At 42.6% G+C, this 14,288-nt stretch overlaps 1 protein-coding gene across 14 annotated transcripts in view; it reads right to left on the reverse strand.

The window, feature by feature from the left end:
* Positions 1-14,288, reverse strand: part of sgcg (sarcoglycan, gamma) — a 692,618-nt gene that overhangs the window by 343,984 nt on the left and 334,346 nt on the right. For 9 of the 14 annotated variants that reach the window (XM_072577378.1, XM_072577374.1, XM_072577373.1 and 6 more), the window contains one exon: positions 4,492-4,686. In XM_072577378.1, coding sequence (XP_072433479.1) covers positions 4,492-4,683 — 192 coding nt within the window. In that variant the 5' untranslated portion in view covers positions 4,684-4,686. The remainder of the gene's footprint in view (positions 1-4,491; positions 4,687-14,288) is intronic. The other 5 variants (XM_072577379.1, XM_072577376.1, XM_072577375.1 and 2 more) reach the window with 1 other exon arrangement.

Below are 14,288 nucleotides of genomic sequence, written 5' to 3' on the forward strand. Positions count from 1 at the left end.
AGATGGTGCACTTTTTTCTATATTTAAGCATGTCCCAAAACTTATTATGGCCTTTAAAGTATTGTTGTCATTTTTGTAACACAGTATGTAGCATCCAATTTACGCAGAGTAAGTTCCTGCATACAGCAATAGTCAAATAGCTAGATAGTCTGATTTAGTTATAATGATAGAGGGATAACTGTTGGTTATAACAATTCTCTGTTCTTTTTAATATGATGCATGGAATCTTGTACAATCACTTGAGAAAGTTGATGGGCATATGTCTTTTGTAAAACCTAAGAGTTACAATAATGCTGCACTGCAAACAGGAGGTTGGCCTCAATTGTATATTCAAGTGGCAGGATTGAGACTTTTACAGTGCAGTTTCACAGCTCTGACATTTCTAGCAGAAGGAATAAATTCCAGCTTGGCTTCCAACAAACCTTCCTGCAATATAGTGTACCATAATTGTATACAAGATTCAAAGCATAGCTCCAATTAGTGAACCATTATTACAATTACTGGCAGAGACAAAATATCTTCCTTGTGAAATATACTGATCGACTTGGCTTTACTTTATAATGACTTCAGGAGGAATGGTTTTTCTTGCATCATGCCAAATTGGGTTATAAATTCCAGCATCTTGCCGAAAATTAAAGTTGTTAACAATTACAAACAACACCGAGCATTCTTAAGGATTCACCTCTTCCATATTTTTTTTAAACCACTTCTTCCATTTCCGTGTACCATTGTAGATATAACATACTATGAATATTGTAACTAAAATGTCCTCATATTTTACATCATCATCATTAGTTTCTCATAGGATTAGACAAACTGACCTTTGCTATCTCCAGAAGTAATGCATAGAATGTAAAGCAACGCATTTTCTAAGGAAGAGTAGGAACAAGATATACAATTTAAATAGAGTTGGTTTGGCTGTAACATGGTGGTTCCATTCTTGTGCAACCCCATGTTATAAGAAAATTGTGCAATAACAGCACCATTTAATCTAACGGGATTGGATTCGCGCTAAAAGCAACACATACATTAAAAGTTTGCGCTTTATAAACAGAGTCCCCAACTTGTCAATTGCATTACAGCGAATTCGCATTATTGTAATGCACGTAATAGCAGAACGACCTGTACAAGCAAAAACATATATAAAATGGAGATGAAGGTTATAAATATGCTGGTGATTAAAGATTGCTATGTGGATTAACATTTACCACCAAAAATGGTGAATGGGATTATTCCTGATTTTGGATTTAATGGAATTGAAAAGCAATACTGAATTCACTCGCTTAGAGTTCACTCGTGTACAGCTTAGAGATAACTCATTACAGAGAGGATACAAAAGTTACTAAAATAGGTACAGTGCGGGTTACTGAGACATGATCAGAGATAAAGTCTGTTTTGATAAAGAACAGAGGAGCCTGTTCTTTCTATTGATGCGGGGAAGATGAGGGGCTTGCCTGCCTGAAATCTATGGTGAGAGGAATCTACACTGAGAGTAATATACAATGAGAGGAATCTACAGTGAGAGGAATCTATTGTGAGAGGAATCTTCGGTGAGAGGAATCTACAGTGAGAGGAATCTACAGTGAGAGGAATCTATTGCGAGAGGAATCTACGGTGAGAGGAATCTACAGTGAGAGGAATGTACGGTAAGAGGAATCTATTGTGAGAGGAATCTATTGTGAGAGGAACCTATTTTGAGAGGAATCTACGGTGAGAGGAACATGTCCTGATTCTGGTCATTCAATCAGCTATAATTCACCGATAAAGGGGTTGAAGCAAGGCCAAGAAGACAAGAAATGCCTACTGCCAGGTTCCAGAGGCTTTGCTGCTGTGGTTTTCAAATGAACTTTGACTGGATCTTTTTTAGAATCACTACAGTGTGGAAACAGGCCATTCGGCCCAATAGGTCCTCACCGACCCTCCAAAGAGTAACCCACCCAGACCCATTCCCCTACCACTCTACATTTACACCTGACTAATGCACCTCATCTACACATCCCTAAACACTTTAGTATGACTAATCCACCTAACCTGCACATCTTTGGATTATGGGAGGAAACTGGAGCACCTGGAGGAAACGCAGACACGGGGAGAATGTGCAATTCCACAAAGACAGTCACCCGAGGCCAGAATCAAACAATGGTCCCTGGCACTGTGAGGCAGCAGTGCTAACCACTGAGTCACTGTGCCATCACATTTTTGTAACTGAGCTTGTGATTGCTTGGCTAGAGACAGGCTGTTCTATACCATGCCATGCAATCTCATCATAATGCAAGGAGTTGGGGAAAAAACAGAACTTTCAAGTCTTAAAAGATTTGTGGGAATGAGATCTGACAAGAAGAAAGTCAGACTATATTGTATTTTCTACACTTGTAGCTGAGCAGGATAAGTCTTCCTGCTCTTTGCTGGCAGTAATTCTTTGTCATTCCTCATCTACATCATTAAATCAGCCCATCACTCTCCTTTAAAACAGTGCTGCAGGCATGTGCTGTATGGCTGCCCTGTTTGACTTCCTGCCCTTCCATGTTGCTGTGCTGCCTACTGGCATGTGGATCATACAGACAGCTCACAGATTACAATTAATTGAAACTGGACCATCAAAGCATGGGGCCAGTGGCCAACAGCAGGCAAGTGATATGATGACAGAATTAATTAGATGGAAGATTAGAAAAGAAATGTCACTTGGTTGATTAAAGTGAATTCTGTATCTCAATCCTTTGTGTAGCAGAGATCACAAATTCTATTAAAAAACAAAAAGCCAGTTTGAGAGAGAATAAAAAAACATCAGAGGACATGGGGAGTAAGCCAAAGAGTAGGATTCAACTAGATAGCTCATGTAGTGAGGAACAATAAGACTGTGAATCATTGCTAGTGTTCAGCTACTTGGCTGACATCTGGCTTTCCAACAATAAATATTATCTGTTTGATAAATGGAATGGATTCTGAGATCTTCTCTTGTGATACAATTTATACAGACACACTTTGCAGGAGATATTTCTTTCAAATGACCCACCACAGATTGTTTGGAGGTCTGCCAGGCACTGTCACATATGGAAATTGGTGCTTTATTAAGTAGTTTCAGGGATCCGGGATCTGAATAAGTATCACCTCTTTTTGAAAAGACCATCAACTCAGCCAGACTGCTGCAGGTACTCAAATTTAGCTCAACATAACCTTTATGATCCATTTTATAGAAGAAATGGTCTTGTTGACATTAACAAAATCCCACAAAATCAGGAATTGCCAATCAGGTGTAATAGTTCCTTTTAGTTCCAGAACATTTTTTTGACTGAAATAAACAGGATTTCTCAACTTAGGTAAAATTTCTTGGACACTGCTATTCATCTAGAAAATTTAATTCTGAAATTGTGCATTAGAAAGTGACATTGATCCAAATGACCATGAGGTCAACTGCCAAGAGCTGGCAAGACCAGAAGAACAAAAGTCTATAGGAAGTCCGGTGATAGGGAAGAGTGTAATTAAAGCAGTGAAAGCCTAAGGTATTCTTCAGCAGTCTAGAAGATCGTTGCTGTACTCTGTGGGCACTTAGGGTGATTTGAACACTAATCCTCCCAGTTATGGCATCTTCTGGCTTCAATCCAACTTTCACAGGCATGGCCTAGTGAGAAATGTACTGCCATTTATAGAACAGACCATGTATTAAGATACAGCCATCACATTTAAGCTAAAAAGTTCCTGGTAGCTTTGAGTTAGTATTTGTGTTGCATGTGATGGAAATAACAACCTGTCATCTCCCAGAAGCTCCCGGACGAGTAAGTGATCTCAAGTAGTTTGACTTCACACCCAGTATTTGAAAAAGAAAAACCATTAAGGTACCTAAAATGAGTCTAGCTTTTGTTATTGCTAATCTGTTATTGGGTCAAGGATTTGGCTGCACCGTGCTGTATTGCTAGAATAACAATTCTGCTGAATCATTTATTATTTATTGAATCATATATATATATAAAATAAGCCATTCGGAAGACCTTGTAAATGATGCTCAAGAACATTTTTACATCCATCACTTGTTAAAGTTATAAGAATAACCTCTAAAACTCAATAATATTCTTCTTAATTATCATCTACATCCTTCAGGTCATACTATATTCACCTTTATTGCATGTGTTTTCTGTACGCATAAAGACACAACTAATGTGTCTGAAGCTGCAGTTAGTCCAGCGTTAAAAGCTTGTGACTTGAGCAGCTGACATTTGCAATCATCCTTGTAATCTGATTGCGCAATTTATAATCTAATCAGTTGTAAAAATGAGAAACCATCAAGAACAATCGAATCTCACCGAATGAAAATGAATGAGAGAATATGGAGAATGAAGGAGATGGTGATGGACACACAGATAGAATTAGGAAGGGAGCAGAAAAAGATAAAGAGAAAAAGATGAAAAATTTCTAATCGTCTGTTTAACAAAGCATTGTCGAGAAGTGCATTCAAAATAAAATAAATGGATGCTAGAAAACCGAGGTAACACTTACTGTAGAAAACCACATCACTTTGAGAATCCAGATGGTCAATGCAAAATTCACAACCAAGATGATGAGAAGCAGCAGCACAAATAAATAAAGGCAGCGCTTCCTCCAGCCATAGATCCCAATCTTGTAGACATATTGGTTCTCTGGCCTCTGTAGGCTGCAGCCTTGTGTTGTCAGGTATTGTTCCCGTACCATCTGCTGGGAGAGAGAGAGAAGGGAAATTAGTTACATTCCATAACCAAATAAAAATATCTTATTTTTGACAAGCCTTGGAGATTGTAAAATGGACAAACCGAGTGTCTAAATAAGGTTCATTTGATGCAAAAAGGTGGTGGATGTCATTCAAGTTCTGTTTCATCTGTTAGAAATAAAAGGCAAAGTCACCATTGTCCTACTCTGTCACTGGACAGGACTGGTGGTAGCCTAACGTATGGGGTGAGATTGAGAAGATGGCACCTTCACAGTAACCTCAACTAGTACAGGAGTTGAACCCTCGCCGTTGGCATCATTCTGTATTGCAAACCAGCTGTGCGAACAAGCCCCCTGCTTTGTAATGAAAGGTCATCACACAGACAGATCCATCAGTGTCAGGAAACTGGCAAAATAACTTCTTAATAAAAGAGAAATCAACTGCAGGTGACTGTCAGGAAGAAAAGAACACCCATAATGTATAATGCATCAGGCATAGAATTCCCAGGGCATTCCATTAATAAAAGCTTTGAGTTACGCTGGGAGATTAAAATTTTGTTGACATGGTCTATTTATCAACACTAACAGCAGGCAACATCTGTTACAATGCTTCCCGATGCAGAAGCTAATCAACTGTCAGGACGCTGGGCAATTCTGCAAGCCCTAGAATTACATATTCAAGCCAGGTGAGTCCCAGCAGACCTCCCATCCACAAAGCCTACATAATTCTCCCCTCTGCTATTTTCACAACAAGATTCACAGCCTGAGAACTTAATCGAATGAAGACAGGGCCCAGAGTGAGGCCCATTTATAGTTCTGCATCTCCACAAGGGAATAATGATTTACTGTGTTCAGCACAAACAATTTGACAAACATGATTAAATCTCTTCACTTTTGCAACTAAGTTATTCCAACTGTTAAACAACTTAATTGTCAGATTTTGTGCTGCTAAGATCCGTGAGTTCTCCTCAGTAAACTCCTGCTGTGTTCATCTCCACAGTATCTCCGTGCTCTCTGAGGGTGACTCACGGAGAAATTTCAAATGAAGTAGGAAAGCAACTGATTGTAGTCAGCTCAGACCAGCATTTACAGGCATGTTGGCCCTTATAAATCCTGAGACAGACACTAGTTTGGATGTGGGCCCGACAGTAAATTCATGCAAATTCAGGCAGCCTGTGCATTCCTCCCTGCAGCCATTTTCAAAGGTCTCGCTTCAGGGAGTGCAGTGCGTGGGAAAGAGAGGAGAGGGAGAGAGGAGGAAGATCAGTGGGGTGGAGTTGAAAGTAAATAGGTAGGGGGTAGATGAGGTGAAGTTGGTAGATGAGGTGTGTGATGAAAACTAACCGTGACCCAGCAGCTCAAAGACCACAAGAGCAAGAAAGCGATGTTGAACTTGTAGAAGGAGCTTTTTAGATCCTGCTGGAGTGTTGTGTATAGTTCTGGGCACCACACTATAGGGGAGATGCGAGTGCAATTGAGACAATGCAGAAGCAATTTACAAGAAAACTGTTCTCGGGAACGGGAAATTTCAGTCATGGGGAAAGATTGAAGAGGTTGGGACTGTTTTCCCTGGAATCAAAGGAGGTTTGATAGAGATTTTAAAAATCTTGAGTGGGCAAGGTACTGTTGATAGGAAGAAGCTGGTCCCGCTCGTAAAAGGAACAAGAATGACAGGGGATAAATTTAAAGTGAAGTGCAAATGAAGCAGGAGTGATGTGAGTGAAAACTTTTTCGCACAGCGAGTTGTTAGAGTTTGGAATGCCCTGCCTGGAAATGTGGTGGAGGCAGGTACGAATTGAAGCATCAAGAGGGAAGGGGCTAATTAGTTGGATAGAAATAATGTGCAGTGGTTTTGGGGGAGAAGCAGGGGATTGGCACAAGACAATGATGCTCGTTTGTAGAGTCGGTGCAAGCATGATGGGTCAAATAGTCTCCAGCTGCACCGCAACATTTCTGTGATTCTGAGCTCATAGCCATCTGGTCAATTGAAGTCAGTCTTCATTCAGTGTGTGAAAAATGAATTGTGGCTGGAGTCCATCAATGGAATAATTGTCATCTGGGGAACATGCTGAGGGTGGAGACTGGTATTTTCCATCTTGCAAAGCCGACTGGTGTGTCTGCTGGGCTGTAAAAAGGCACAGCTGGGCATTCTACAGAAAGGCTCCCTCTGCCAGTGATGTGCCCTCACAGACTCCCACCAATAGTGGCAGTACCCAACACCACTTGGTGGGTTTGCCACTTCCATTGAAACTCAGGCACACACATTGTCCCTTCCAGTTGTGCAGCCTTCCATCAAATCGGACAGAGATTCTTGTTGTGGTCTCTTATCTGATCCTTCGACTAAAATTCAGCTCATTGTTACTGGCTGCCACCATTTTATCTGAGACTATCCTTTCATGTAAACAAAGCTGGTGTTAAGCATCATTGTCATTAATGAAATTTAAGATCATTAAATAGACAGTGCTTAATTTTTATTTGACTGCTGGTTTGTTTGAAAATGCAGGTTCTCTCAGGTTTTATGTTCATTCCTCCCCCTGCCATTCAGAAGGTGTTAGACAGAAATTTTCACTTTGTTGGTGTCTTCACTGAAATGACAAATTTGCGGATGTATCTTACAGGCTGCCGATCCGATTGGACATCAGCTGTTGAACACCTATTTCAGACCATGTGGTAGCAGCATGAACACTTGCTTCATTTCCAGGAAATTGTATTTGCAGCCATATTAATGAGATCCAAAAATATAATTATTGTCTGAGTTTGGCAATTATTGTCTGGGATGGGCAAAATTCCCAGGATGTAAACACTGGTAGAAATAATGAAGCATGGGGTCATTTGCTCTTCAATTTGCTCTGACTTTTGCACCATTCAAGGCTCCCTAAATAGAAAATACACCATTATGATAACACAGGTCCTCAGGACCACAACTCAACACACTGCACTTTGCCTCAAGCTCCAGGTTGTGCTCCAAACAGTGTGCATCAGTTATACAGTTTTATAATCCTTTGGTTAGGCCACACTTAGACTACTGTGCTCAATTCTGGTCACCAATAAACAAGGATGTGGAGGCTTTGGAGAGGGTGTAAAAGAGGTTTACCAAGATTCTGCCTGGATTCAATGATATAAGCCATAAGGAAAGGCGAGAGAAACTTAGGTTGTTTTCTCTGGAGTGGTGGAGGCCGAGGGGAGACTTGATAGAAGTCTACAAAATTATGAGATGCACGAAAAGCATTGAATATCAGAACATTTTTGAAATGTCTAATATTAGGAGACATGCATTTAAGGAACTTTTAGATAAGTGCATGAATATGCAAGGAATGGAACGACATGGACCAAGGGGAGGCAAAAGTGATTAGTTTAATTTGCATCATGTTCTGCACAACATCATGAGCCAAAAGGCCCATTCCTGTGCTGTACCGTTCTATGTTCTATGCATGTTCTATAATAAATGGGGAATCTCCACTGACCCTTAAATGGTGAAGATTCTTGGTGGGTGCAATCCCAATGCCATTGTTGGAATCATATTCCATGGACCTTTCAGAGCCCCTAACAAGGTTGAGCATTGGACATCCCATTTTATTCAAATTTGTCTGAAAGTGGAAGCCTGTAGTGGACAGCTAATCCTCGGTAGATAAGGTCATACTGATGGGAGATAAGGCCCATTCCAAAGGAACATGATGACATTTACTAGGATACATCATACAGAAGGTTAGTTTGGTGAGGCTTTATTCACATCAGTATGGAACATAGGCTGGGAAAATTGGCAGGGAAGAAAACTCCCTAATTTTGTTCTAACTTAATTTTGTATAAAGATTGGGAATACAATGAATCAGGCATATTGACCAGATCTCTGGATCTTCTAATCTGTGGTATCATTAACAAGGGCTTTGTTCTGGGCTTTGCTCAGTGTTTCAGCATGTACCTTCTCACGTCCCCTGCAGGCCTATCATTTGAATTCACAAAGTTGGTGAGCTGCTGTTCAATATCGTGATGGATGTGGGCAGATGAAATGCCAATAAAAAATGAAAGGCAGCAATAAAATCCTTAAACACTGAACTCAACATCTGGGAAGACACGACAACCAATAAGCCACAATAAGATTCACTTTGTCAGATCTGTCTGAATGAATTTGAAGTCAAATGATTGTAAGTAATGGCAGACATACTTGACTACTTCCTGATGAAGGGCTTTTGCCCGAAACGTCGATTTCGAAGCTAGTTGGATGCTGCCTGAACTGCTGTGTTCTTCCAGCACCACTAATCCAGAATCTGGTTTCCAGCATCTGCAGTCATTGTTTTTACCATACTGGACTACTCGTCTACTGGCCATGTCTGACTTGCAAGGTATCATGTACAGTGATGTCTACGGGTTCTGGAACAGATTCTTCTCTCATCAATCCACCGATAATAACCGACGCTTCAAAATTAATTCAACAGAAGTCTCAATCATTCTTTAATTTGTACAAGTGTAAACTTTATCTATGTATAAAGGACCTGACCTGATACCCTGGCTTTATGAGTTAGTTCAGAACACAACCTGGGAATTTGCATTTATTTTCAAATTTGATTTCCTTATTATTGAATCAACGATAGAGCTGATACCTGAGTTTATCTGTATATGAGAAAAAAGCTTAGATTGATTCAGACACTGTTTGTTTGAAAAAGTCAAACAGAAACCCAAAGTTGAGCCAATTCTCAGCTAGTGATTAAGCTGAATGAGGGATTTGGCTGAGATCTGATGCAATTGCCATTTGCTCAACCTTATTGTACAAAGGGAAACGTTCCAGGAAAGCAACAGTCAATTTGTACCAGACCTTCTGTGGATTGGACTCTTTTGTGATTTAATTACTGAATCTCTAATTAACACATGCAGTTGATGAATAGAACAATGAAGCCAAATCCAATTGGATTGTGGCTTTGTTGGAACCTCATCAGTTATATTCAAAACAAAAAAAAACAAAACGAGGCATCAGGAGAAAAATAATTTGATTGGGCCTCTCTTGGGGATTTTTTAAAGATCATTTAGAATATTTATAATGTTTCATTTGCTTTAACTACATATTAGTTAAGAGATTTTCTTTTATTTTTTCCTCTCTCGTTGTAGGTTCACGAGGTCATTTCTCCAGCTGACAGTGAGTGCAGAAATCACTCTGGGTGGGTTGTCATCTTGCAGGCAGATAGCAGGAATCAGGGACAATTGTCATTTGGCCAAATCCTTGCTTTGAAAGAAAGTAGACAGGCAGGAGGCTGGAAGAACGCAGTAAGCCGGGCAGCACCAGGGGGTGGAGAATTTGATGTTTTGGGTGTAACCCTTCTTCAGGACTGGGGATGGGTTTAAGGGGAGCGACAGATAAAGGGGTGACGAGGGCAGGGTGGTGAAGTAGGGATAGGTGAAGACATGTAGAGGGTATAATCTGGTTGGTCAACGGGAGGAATGAATCCAGTAGGCAGCTGGGAGGAGTGAAAGAGAGGGGGAGGCGCTGGGAAGGGAGTTGGGGGTTGGGAAGAGAGGTTATTTGAAATTGGAGAACTCGATGTTGAGTCCTCCGGGCTGTAGGTTGCCCAGGCGGAAGATGAGGTGTAGTCCCTCCAGTTTGCGGTTTGATTTGTTATGGCAATGGAGGAGGCCAAGGATGGTCATGATGGAAAGGAAGTGGGAAGGGGAATTAAAATGGGCAGTGACTGGGAGGTCCGGTCGGCCTCCACAGTGCCCGGCGAACCGTTCCCTAAGTTTATGTTTGGTTTCCCTGATGTAGAGAAGACCACTCCGGGAGCACCTGATGCAGTAAACTACGTTGGAAGAGATTCAGGTGAATCTCTGTCTCACCTGGAAGGACTGTTTGGGGTCCTGGATGGAGGTGAGGGGGGTGGTGTCACGCCAGGTTTTACATCGTTTCCGGTTGCAGTGGAAAGTACCTGGGGGTTTAGGGGGGTTGGTGGGGAGAGTGCCACAAACCAAGAACTGTTGAAGGGAATGGTCGTTGTGGAAGGCACAGAGGGATGGGGAGAGGAAGATGTTCTTAGTGGTGGGGTCTAGTTGGAGTTGGCAGAAGTGTTTAAGGATGATGCGTTGGATGGTAGGGGTGGTAGGTGAGGACAAGGGGTTCTCTGTCTTTATTGTATTTGGAAGGGGGGTTTAGAGCAGTGGAATGGGGAATGGAGGTGGCGTGGTGGAGGGCTGTCTGGATGACAGAGTGGGGAAAAATATATTGTTCAAAATAGATGGATAGCTAGGATGCTTGGGAGTGAAATATCTCCTCATCTGAGCAGATGCAGCAGAGGCAGAGGAATTGGGAGAACGGGATGGAGTTCTTGCAGGATACTGGGTGGGAGGAGGTGTAGTCCAGGTAGTTATGGGAGTCTGTGGGTTTGTAGTAAATGTCTGTCTGGAGACTGTACCAGAGATAGAAATGCAGAGATCAGGAAAGGTGTCCGAGATGGACCAAGTGAATTTGAAGGTGGGGTGGGAGTTGTGGGTGAGGTTGATGAACTGCTCCAGTTCAGCCTGGGTACGGGATGCTGCACTGATGTAGTCATCGATGTTAAGGTGGAAGAGTTGGAGCACAGTGCCTTTGTAGGTGCTGAAGAGAGACTGTTCGACATAGCCGACAAAGAGGCAGGCATAGCTGAGGCCCATCCAGGTACCCATGGCCACCCCCTTGATTTGGAAGAAATGGGAGGAGTTAAAGGAAAGGTTATTTAAGGTGAGAACCAGTTCGGTGAGGCGGAGGAGAATATTGGTGGAGGGGGACTGGATGGGTCTGTTGGAGAGGAAGAAGCAGAAGGCTTGGAGGCCATCCTTGTGGGATATGGACGTGTATAAGGACTGCACATCCATAGTGAAGATAAAGCACTGGGGCTGGGGAAGTGCAAGGGAATGGTCATTGGAGGGTGTGGTTGGTATCGCGGACGTAGGTAGGAAGTGTCTGAACGAAGGGGGTGAAGATGGAGTCAAGGTAGGACAAGATGAGCTCGGTGGGGCAGGAGCATGTCGAGGCAATGGATCAGCCAGGATCTTGGGGAATAGATAGAACTGGCTGGTACAGGGCTGGGGGACTATGAGATTGGAGACAGTGGAAGGGAGATCACCAGAGGCAATGAGGGCACAGACAGTGTGAGTGATTTTGGCCTGATGGGTCGCGGTGGGGTCACGGGCAAGGAGGAGGTATGACGTGGTGTCGGAGTGTTGGCGTTCGGCCTCTGCAACATAGAGGTCTGTTCTCCAGACAACCACTGCCCCACCTTTGTCAGCAGATTTGATGGTGAACTGGGGGTTGGTGCAGAGAGAGTGGAGCACTGCACGTTCCGAGGGTGTGAGATTGGAGTGGGTGGGCGGGGGGGGGGCGGAGAAATTGAGGTGTCCGATGTCACGTCAGCAGTCAGCAATGAAGCGCTCTAAGTCAGGTACAAGGCTGCGGGGGTGACCAAGTGGAGGAGGAAGGTTGCAGGTGGGAGAAGGGGTCCGCAGAGAGAGGTTGGGAGTTTTTGTCAAAGAAGAAAGTATGGAGACCGAGGCAGTAAAAGAAGATTTCCATGTCTTGCCGGGTACGGAATTTGTTGACATGGGATCGGAGGGGCACAAATGTGAGTCCTTCCCTGAGGATGGATCATTTGGCCTCCAGAGTTTGAGGTCGGGGGATAGTGAATATGTGGCAAGGCTCGGGGTGGGGTTTTGGGGGAACCCGAGGGGGCGGAGGGAGGGGAGGGGGGCAGGGTGATGGCATGTGGTGGGTGAGGGCGGGATGTGGTGTGGTGGAGGCAGAGTGAAAGGAAGTGCTGGCAATGGCAGGAGTTTGTAATGCGAGGGATGGAGAGGAAAGTGCCAGCTAAACTGAAAAAGAGTCCAGGGAGCTGCTAGCTGTAAAGGCAAGCTGTTTGAAAGAAGCAACTCAATGTTATGGATTTTATTCCAATTCTCACAAAAAAAAGCTCAAAATGAATTTCATTGTCCAAGATACTCCTACCTCTCTCAGACACTTGTCAACTCCTACCTTTACAGTTGTTCCTGCATGTAGACTCAATAAAAGCAGTATTTGGAAGTGGAGTGTTAAGAATAGATATCAGGTGATCAGGTTCAGTTTATTTTTAGCCCAGTTTGCTAACTTCGAGTCATAGCGACGTACACAATAGAAACAGACCCTTTGTTCCAACTCATCCATGCCGACTAGATATTTTAAATTAATCTAATCCCATTTGCTATCATTTTACCAAATTCCTTGTGAAGCTATCCAGATGCCTTTTAAATGTTGTGATTGTACCAGCCTCCACAACTTCCTCTGGCAGCTCGTTCCATACATACACTAGCCTCTGCGTGAAATCGTTGCCTCTTAGGTCCCTTTTAAACCTTTCTGCTCTCACCTCAAACCTTTGCCCTCTAGTTTCGGACTCGACTACCCTGGGGGAAATTACAAAAAACACTTGTTTGGCAAGGAAACATTTTTTCAAAGAATATTGTCTGCACGTGTATGGAACTGGATCTGGATTTTTGCTTGACTTTGCACATGGTAATGTATCAGACATTCTCCAGCCCATGGGGACACAGAGGGAGTAGCATAGCGTAGTAACTTGGGCATAAATAAATGCACTGATTTTTGCTTGGGTAATTCAAAGTATACTTTTGCTTAAAAATACCCTAAAAATTACAGCTGTCAACATTAGTGGGTGAACACGTAATAATAAGTTGAAAGGCCTGCTGCCTTTAATGTGCTTAAAAGTTCCAAGGTGTTTCACATGGCACTATTGAACCAAATTTGATGCTGAGTCACTTAAGAAGATAATATGGCAGGTGACCAGAAACTTGGTTAAAGTGGTAGGTTTGAAGGATTAACTTGAAGGAGAATAGAGAGGTTTAAGCAATGAATACACGAGCTTAGGGGCTTTGTAGCTGAAGGCACAGACCAGTGATGGAGTGTTTAAAATTGCTGATGAGAAAGAAAGCCTAATTGGATCATTGCAGGTAACGCAGGTCAGGCAGCATCCAAGGAACAGGAGAATCGACGTTTCAGGCATCAGCCCTTCTTCAGGAGAAGGGCTTATGCCCTGAAGAAGGGCTTATGCCCGAAACGTCGATTCTCCTGTTCCTTGAATGCTGCCTGACCTGCTGCACTTTTCCAGCAACACATTTTCAGCTCTGATCTCCAGCATCTGCAGTCCTCAGTTTCTCCTCATTGCAGGTAACTGAAAGTGAAGGGGTTGGAGGAAATTATGGAATTAGTGAAAAGCAAGACATGGAGAGCTTTGGATGACCTTAAGTTTTCCGAAGATGAAATATACAAACAGTTCATGTTTCCTGGATGGTTAACTCCACTAAATTATCCTCTGTTCTTTTAAACCTGTTACCGTCATCCCTTTCTGAGAAGATCTAAGTCAGAGAGAATAGAGGGGCACCATCCAGTAATATTTGAAAATCCCATGCAAGCCTCCAATTCTATTTCCTTTCAAATCCAGAAATCTCTTCAGTGTGTTGTTTTCCATTACCACCAACATTGAGACCATCTTACATAATATCACCAGTGGTACTTTTTCCTGTTTGATGTTGAGGTATACCATCTCACTTCTGCCATTGTCCTGCCATTGTCAATATATTTAACCACATTGCACTCTTCTACTCCCTTG

The sequence above is a fragment of the Chiloscyllium punctatum genome, chromosome 9 (genome assembly GCF_047496795.1).
Source record: "Chiloscyllium punctatum isolate Juve2018m chromosome 9, sChiPun1.3, whole genome shotgun sequence".
Classification (NCBI taxonomy): domain Eukaryota; kingdom Metazoa; phylum Chordata; class Chondrichthyes; order Orectolobiformes; family Hemiscylliidae; genus Chiloscyllium; species Chiloscyllium punctatum.